The sequence below is a fragment of the Labrus bergylta genome, chromosome 12 (genome assembly GCF_963930695.1).
Source record: "Labrus bergylta chromosome 12, fLabBer1.1, whole genome shotgun sequence".
In the NCBI taxonomy this organism is placed as follows: domain Eukaryota; kingdom Metazoa; phylum Chordata; class Actinopteri; order Labriformes; family Labridae; genus Labrus; species Labrus bergylta.
In genome coordinates, this window is record NC_089206.1 from 21883586 (window position 1) to 21892431 (window position 8846).

General features: G+C 40.2%; 1 protein-coding gene across 2 annotated transcripts in view; it reads left to right on the forward strand.

The window, feature by feature from the left end:
- The first annotated feature begins 1491 nt into the window (after positions 1-1491).
- LOC109981563 (paired box protein Pax-7) overlaps positions 1492-8846 on the forward strand; it is a 56178-nt gene continuing 48823 nt past the window's right edge. Inside the window, exons 1-4 of one of the 2 annotated variants that reach the window (XM_020630403.2) lie at positions 1492-1871; positions 2600-2835; positions 3005-3149; positions 3310-3438. In XM_020630403.2, the coding sequence (XP_020486059.1) occupies positions 1787-1871; positions 2600-2835; positions 3005-3149; positions 3310-3438 (595 nt within the window). In that variant the 5' untranslated portion in view covers positions 1492-1786. The remainder of the gene's footprint in view (positions 1872-2599; positions 2836-3004; positions 3150-3309; positions 3439-8846) is intronic. The other variant, XM_020630404.2, reaches the window with a different exon arrangement.

Below are 8846 nucleotides of genomic sequence, written 5' to 3' on the forward strand. Positions count from 1 at the left end.
AATTAGGATAAAATATTGAGAGAACATCCTAAAAACCATGCAGTGGTGCAGTGGTGCCTGAAGAAGCGGGTATACTCTAAACTTTTAGTGTCCTGTCCTGCAGAGGATAAATGGCCTCTGTTATAAACTGTATTGTAAGACTCCTCTTGCATATTTAATCTGTGTGTGCCAATTAATTGCAGCATATTACTTAATTTCAACAACCAATCAATGGTGTGAATCAGAGGGGATTTAAAAGTGGTTACCCCCTATAATGAAGACTGAAAAATAAGAGTGTGTACTCCATATACCTGCTTATACCCTGCACTACCCCACTGCCTAAAAGCATAATGTCCACTGTACATCACTATTCATATTTATTTCTTGAAGAGCTTGCAGAGGTGTTTGCAGGTCTTCCTTCCTGTCTGACTTCAGTCTGCAGGTCTTCCTTCCTGCCTACCTTCAGTCTGCAGGTCTTCCTTCCTGCCTGACTTCAGTCTGCAGGTCTTCCTTCCTGCCTACCTTCAGTCTGCAGGTCTTCCTTCCTGCCTACCTTCAGTCTGCAGGTCTTCCTTCCTGCCTGACTTCAGTCTGCAGGTCTTCCTCTCGTGTCTGAGCAAGAAGAGCCCAGGGCCCTCCACATTCTCTCATAATGTCCGTAGTGTAAGTGTTTCATTATTATGCTGCTGCAATATTATATCACATCATCTATATTATATACATTTAATCTGACCTACTTTACAGTTCTTACATTTTCACTTCACCCCTCTTATCCTTAACAATGTCAACATTCACATCTTTCATAAACACTTTTTGAATAGATTTTTCTTTCTTTATTTAATTCTGCAAATCAAAATTGTTATTTCCTCTCCTTATTTTCACAATCAGAGTGACACAGCTGCACAATCTGAGAGGCTAAACGCAACGAGTGTTTCTCTCGCTTGTCTTTAATTTCATTTTTGCAAAAAGCAAAGGAGCATTTCAAAACTTTCTTTTCAATCAATTCTTAATTATTTATTTGAATATTGGCATGCCTAGTGGCTGAATCTGTTAAAGGTGTAAAAACATTTCTAATAGTGTCTGCTTTATTTTCAAGTGTTTTGTTTGTCTACCAGCTGCAGACATCAATTTAAGAAATAATAAAAAGCTGTCCATTCTGTGTGAACAAACACTGATCAATAGCCTGCAGCGGCGTGTTGCAGAGTATTGCATTGGGTTGCATGATGTTTGACAGGTGTTTTTGTTTGTGTGTCCACCCTGTGTGATGTGCAGGCGGATGTGATGTTTCACCGTGAGCGGGATGTGTGTTTGTGGGTTTTTTTTTGTGTGTGTGTGTACGTCTTCATCCCTTCGCTCCCATTGGCTGCTGAAACTTGTTGGAGCTTTTCCCTCTCGAATAAGAGAAAACCCCAAGAACCTATCGGTGCTCCCCCCGTCCCCCCTCCCGCACCCCCCACCCCCCCCTCCCTCTGCTCGAGCCCGCCTGGTCCAGACTTGTCCGGGAAACACAGACCGTCAAAGTAGTCCCTCACTGACACGGGTTAAATAAGCTCATGTCAGAGACAGAGGAGGGGTTTATTGTGAACACATTAACAGTGTGAGGAGCGTCCACTCCGCTTTTTGGGGTCTTCTTATTCTTCATTATTCTCCTTTTTTCTGCTCCGACACCAGCACTAACCCGTGGATCAACAAACCTCCTCCTTCAAATCACTGAGACCAAACTACTGAAACTGGACACATAGACTCCTCCGCGTCTTTTCTTTTTTCTTTTGTTTAATTTTTCTTCATAATTTTTTTTAATGGTACAATGTCATCTTTGCCAGGAACGGTACCGCGGATGATGCGCCCGGCTCCCGGACAGAACTACCCTCGCACCGGATTCCCTCTGGAAGGTAGGAGCAGTCATCCTGCCGGGCCTGGAGCTCTGAGGAGAGGCTGACAATTTGAGAACAAATTAAAAAATACTTTACAATCATCCATGGCCTGGAGTACAGGCCTACTGCAGCCTGCTTTGATTTTTTTTTTTCCCCGAGAAAGACTCGCTTTAACGTTTTCTCTCTCACAAATGTAAACTCTTTATTTGGCTTCTGCGAAATGTAACTGTTACAATAATATTCCAGCGCATTTAACTAAATATTTAAGGTCCTAGGTGCACTTCACTTAACTACAATCAAGTGACAATTTTGCAAACAAATTTGAAATACGCCTAAATCCCCAGACAGGGTCTGTAACGACAATTGTGGGATTTCTTCAAGTGTCCTGGAAGCGCCTGGAAATTCAAATCAAACATTAAAAAAAAACTCCGTGCAGAGACAGAGGATTACATCAATATTTGGACATCGTGGTGGTGAATAATGAAGACGGACAGAAGCGGCTCTTCACCTCCTCTCCAGGCGCGGATGGAGCTGTGAAGTGCCACTCGTGCCCTTAATGACAATCTGTTATCGAAATTAGCTTTCATCCGTTTTACGCGTAAATTACGCACAGAATAAAACATGTTCAGGCCTTCTTCTTATTTTGGTAAATGCACACACAAAAAAAAAATCTAATGAATACATTTCGGATTTTAAAAATTGCTCCGTTGCTGCTGAGTGTGACCTCCTTGTGTCTCCTCTCTCAGTGTCCACTCCTTTGGGCCAGGGGCGGGTCAACCAGCTCGGAGGGGTCTTCATTAACGGCCGGCCGCTGCCCAACCACATCCGGCACAAAATAGTAGAGATGGCCCACCACGGGATCCGGCCCTGCGTCATCTCCAGACAGCTGCGGGTCTCCCACGGCTGCGTGTCCAAGATCCTCTGCCGATACCAGGAGACCGGCTCCATCCGGCCCGGAGCGATCGGAGGCAGCAAGCCCAGGGTGAGCCGGACCGGCCGGGGAGATAAAAAAAATAATAATAGTAATAAAAGCAGCATGAAAAATAATCAAGAATTTTAGTGGTGTATTTATTATTGTAGATTGTTTTGAAATGCTCTTTGGTTGCTTTTACACATTCTTTAAATGATTTTACGCGCTGTCCCACCTGCAGCAGGTAGCCACGCCGGACGTGGAGAAGCGGATAGAGGAGTACAAACGGGACAACCCCGGCATGTTCAGCTGGGAGATCCGGGACAAGCTGCTGAAGGACGGCGTGTGTGACAGAAGCACAGTCCCTTCAGGTGAGGCCTCCTCTGGTAAGCCACTTTTAATTAAATCCACTCTTTCTCTGCTCCTTTATTTCGATCGTACAGAACAGATATAGTGTTAAAAAAAAACAAGGGGGCAGTTTATGTATTTACAGCATTATTATTTGAGTTATTTTTTGTGTTACTGAGGCTGCCCGTGTTTTCACAGTGAGCTCCATCAGCCGCGTACTGCGAGCGCGTTTTGGAAAAAAAGACGACGACGACGAGTGTGACAAAAAGGATGAGGACGGAGAGAAGAAGACCAAACACAGCATCGACGGAATCCTCGGCGACAAAGGTAGGCCCAAAGAGACACACACACACACATACACACACACACACAGCCCAGCTCATTTTTAGCAGTACGTGTTGACAGCTGCTGCTCGCTTTTTCGTGGACTCTACTGTCGATGATTTGTCTACAAATTGTTCCTAAACGGGCCTTTAGTCTCTCCGGGTTCCCCCTCGGTAAGCTGCTCTCCCAGCAGACGCGGAGCCGCTTAATTATTTATGATGGAGCTGCTGGAGTGGAGCGCGCTCCTGCGGCGCTGCTTAAACGCTCCCCTGAAAGCAGCGCTGACAGATGACCGATGTGCCAGTCAATATCAATTACTGTGGGGGCCTAACGGGGGCCTAACGGGGGCCACGATCACACACATGGGGGGCTAGTGCAGGAGCGCGGGGCCAGCGGCCTCACAGCGGCCTCAAGTTCACCGGAAAGCAGCCTCAAGTGAGCAGAAGAAACTCAGACAGACAGAGGAGCTAAATAAAAATAAATCTGCAAACTTAATCATACTTAAATTTATGAAATTATACTCCAACTGTAGAAAAAAATGATTACTAAAATTACTAAAAATGTAAATACATTTTGAACAAAGTGCACAAATTTAAGATGCAAAACTATTTTTAAAATGATGCTAATTTTTATTTTTCTCTCAGATGAAATTATTATTTTATAAATGTTTAAACATTGGGAGGAGCATTAGGAGCAAGTTCTCTGCACATTAGCATGCCCTGATTTTAAATTAAAATAATACAAATAAATTAAAGTTAAATTAAAGACACAAGACAGATAATAAAAACAGGGTTAGCATTAACATTTGAGCTAAGACATAAAACATGTAGCCGTGTAAAAACTGAGACATTAAAAGTTGTTCAACATAAAACAAAAATAAATAAGAATTAAAATGCAATGTTTTATCCTTGAAAGGGCTCAACTGTGTTTTGGGATTAAAAGATTGAAAACACATCTGCAAAACATTTAACTAAATGTCAAATTATTGCAGAATAATAATAATAATAATAATAAAGTCATGTGTGGCCTAATATTCTGCTTTCTATTTATTAGCAAATCAAATCTACAAAAAGCTTCCTCACTGTCAAACAGCTCAAAAATGATATAAAATAAAACACTTTCTCAAATTACCAAAATAAAATAATGCACGTTTTTATTTATTAATGTGAGACGGGGCACATGTGCAGATCACAACCCTGCAGGAAGTCTCGTCTTTCTGCAGATAAATCTGAATTTTACGGGGATTAATGTGAAACACTGTGAAAATGCATTCCTTTATTTCTTTTTTTTGGCTTTATTAAAGATCCTCCATATACATATATTTAAAAATCAGGTCAAGGAAACACATTGAAGCGGCCTTGTGTCAGTCTAAAGACATGTAGAGATGCTTCAAGAAGGCAGGTATATGTAGCATTTAGCAGCTTATACACAATAAGAGACAAACATTATTTTAAATAAAGGCATGTTTGGATCAGTCTCTCTGGGTCAGTCTGCGTCTCATCCAGAGATGAAGAACCTGCACTCTGCATGCCTTGTTGTGATTGGTTCATTTTGTCACCCTAACTCATGAAGTGAACTCTTGAAGGCGTGCAGCTTCTGTGTTTCCTGACCGCCACGTTCTCTTCACTCCTCTCGTCGTCTGCGTCGTCCTCTTCATGTTGTTCAGCAGATCAGCCTCTCTGTGTGTCTCTGTCATCCCGGCCTGCCGTTTAATAATTTGAAGACTTAGCCTATTACAGCTGGTAATGAAACCGGTGTCTCGTTGAATAGGCGTCTGTGTTGGAGAGGGGTGTAATAGCCTGGAGGCATGGTAAGAAATATATTTATCCCCTATCAGCCCTCACTCTCACAGGCCCGGGCTCGTGCATTCTGTTGAAGGAGCTTTAAAGCAGATTAAATTGAGCCTTTTATTTCTTTTCACTTTCATCTCTCAGCGGCTCACTTCGCGGTGTGGAGCCTGCGGTGCAAAATTCATGAGATTTTAAGGTTTTTTTTTTTTTTTCCTCTTCGTGTTGTTTAGATTGTATTTTTAAATATTCATTTCATTTGCTTTTATAGGATTGTTTTTTTTTTTTTTTTTTGGTTGGGTTGGCAGAGAGTCAGGGCGAGCCGTGCTGCAGATGAATGAACGAGGTGTGAGTGAGGCAAACACATGCACGAGGAGGACTGTTTACTGTCACTGTTGATCAGATAACATGATGTGTGTGTGTGCACATGATGAGCCAGCAGTGATACACAGCAGGGGGGAGGGGGGGGGGGGGGCTACACAATGCATGCACATCAACATAAAGAACGTCATCTTTATTTAAGCAACACCTCAGAGGACAGTTCAAAATAAGGTTTAAGTATTATATTATATTCTAAGTCAATTTTACTCATTCAAGTAAATAACAAAATGCTCCAAGACTGCACTTCAAAAACACTCCAGAAAAAATTACACAATAAGAGCTTCATGATCAATCTTCAGAGTAAGCATTAAGTACACTTTCCTGCTCTGTAATCTGTATTTTCTTGCTTTTTCTCACCGGTCATTTGCTTAAATTTTACAGAATATGTCTGAACTGTTGAGCTTTATATTTATTTAACAAACCAGCTCTTAATTGTTTGCACAAATTAAACCAAAAGCTGTAAAAGCTGTGGTTTTATTTTGAAAATAACCGTGTCCAACATTTGATAAATAATGTGTTTTCTTTTACATAAAAAGGTCTCCACATGTGGATTTTATTTTATTGTTTTTAAAGGAGAGGTGAGCTCACAGATGATCAGAGACAAAACCTGACCACATTCTTTAAAGGCTGTTCTGTAGAGAGCTGCTCCCTTGCAGAGGAGGAAACCGTGTCAGTTTGGAGTCCAGAATAATCTCTTTGAAAGAAAAGAAGAGAAAAAAAAAAAGGCTCTGCACTGTGCAGTGAGGATGGAGCGAGCACTTCAAACAGATCCAGTGGAAGTGACGGGAAGCAGCTTTGCAGCAGAGGCTGTGTGGGAAGTTCGAGCTGCAGCTATTAATATCACTTTTTTTTTTTCTCCCCCCCGGGCGTCCGCACTCACACTCGTCTCCATCTGCACTTTCTCGCAGCTATTCTGCCGGGTTGAAATTGAGGGAGACCCAAATGTTGGCTGGAGATAACACAATCATCACAGCCTCGGTCCTGGGCTGAGCATCAGTGTATTAAACTGGGATTAACCTCCCCTCTCTCCCCTCTCTCTCTCCCCCCCCTGCCGCAGCCGCCTCGCACCCAAAACTCACATTTTAAGGGACATGTTTAAAAAAAAAAAAAAAAAAAAAAAACTGCAAAGGGGGCTGAAAGCCAACGAGCAGCTCAGAGGAGCAGAGTGATCATCGTGATCGTTTGATTGTGCTGAATGAATGAATGATTTTTACTTTGGTCATTCATTAAAAAAATTACAAAAGTCAAAAAAATATTTATGTAAAGAGTCCAGAAACAAAACTCTTGACATGCTAACAGTAAGGCTGGGTGATATAACCTCAAATCAATATCATGATTAATTGAACATTTTACCTTGATGAACAATTATTTGTTTTTTGCCCTCATAGTTCACTGACATGGTCTCTACTCTCTAATAAACTCAACTATGAAAGCTGGGATATGTTTTCTAATGAAAGAGTGCATATCTGATTAACTCTTTTGTGGTTATTTATTGAATATTTCAAACTGAAATCAAAGCATCGCTTGAAATTAAAACGACACATTTTCGTTTTAAAGTAGAAATTAACTTCTCTTAAACAGTAGAAAATAAATAACTTGCATTTCTTGCAAACTGTTTTTCCGCATTGTTTACATTTGACTTCATTTTGTTCGGTGTCGTCTTCCCTAAAGACAAAATGTGTTCAAACGACGCGTCACAGACTCTGCCCTGAAAATAATCAAAATAATCGACATGGGTAAGGTTATGTCGGTTAGAGGTTCTGAATGTCAGTTTCGATGAATTGCCCCGCCCTAATACTTACACTCGTCCATTTCACATTCAAACAATCAACGACCAGAAAAGGAACATGCTGAAGCCCTCAAGGTTTATTTCTGCCTCTCCTGTCAAAAGTCAAAAACAAAAGCAGATCAACTCTAAAGCATTTCTTCTTTCTTCTATCGTTTCACGTTGTAATCATTAATTAATTTGCATTTTAACGTTTTTTTTGAAGCTCATCACTGCAGCTGTTCTTCTTTATTTTCTGATTCTCGCTCTGAATGTTACAAACAAACACGACTCTCTTAAATCATAATGACCTTCCCTTCATTTAGAAAAAAAAAAACACCAACAGGAAGACTTTCTATAGCTGGATAAAATGTTTCTAATGTTTTTAAAAACAGGATATGAACAGATGTGAGGGGAGAAGATGATTTAGTAGAATCATAGTAACCTGCTTTGTTTGTGACTCTTCCCGCTCTTTTCTGGACTTTAATGATAGGAGAGATTTACTTTTCTTTAATTTAATCAAACAGGAAATTTATCACCTAAAAATCTTTATTTTCTCTCTTTAATATTTCCTCCAATCAGAGCAGCTGCTGAGTTTCTCTCTTTACATCATCTGAAGGTTTTTCTAATCAAATATTAAACTGCTGAAAATGTTCTTTAATTCAAAATTTAAAAAAAGATATAAAGAAGAAGAAAAAACGATTTAAAACACACAGGAAAAAATCCTGTTTTGACATAAATAGATTCTTTAAAGTGTAGCTGTCGTCTTCGTCTCTCTCGTGTTTTAAACTTGAATTAAATGTGGAGGTGACGCTTCAGAAGCAGAAACAGATTGATGTTATCACACAAAGAAATGTCTCTGTATCACAGGGATAAAACAAATCTGAAACAATCAGTAAACATGAAAACAATGACAATAATTTAATATAAGAAACAATCAAAACATGAGATATTTCTATTTTTCTCCAGAGTGTGATGAATGAGCTGCAAGAATTAGCAATGGAAAACATTTATCGTTTTAAAAAGCAGAGACGTGAAGTAACATGATGCAGACTAAAGGTGGAGACTGATTTATGATGTGGAGAAAAAAAGAAGATGAGAAGTTAAATTTAAAACACAAAAACATTTAGAGAAACCTCAAACTGGAATAAATCAGCTCGCTTCATCGATCTGAAACATTTCTAACGACCGTCCGATGAAACCAGAGAAATAAAAAGATAAAGAAGATTTTCAAACTGTTTGAAGAAACGGTTAAAAACCTGACCAAATAAAAAAACCCTCACATCAATGTCCAAGGTTATTTAAAATAAAGGAAAAAAGGACACGTTTAGGACCAGATTTTTTTATTCTTGAGCTGCTTGGGAGATGTGGGAAAGCAACCACAGCTGGGATTGTGTGTGTGTGTGTGTGTGTGTGTGTGTGTGTGTGTGTGTGTGTGTGTGTGTGTGTGTGTGTGTGTGTGTGTGTGTTTCAGTGTGT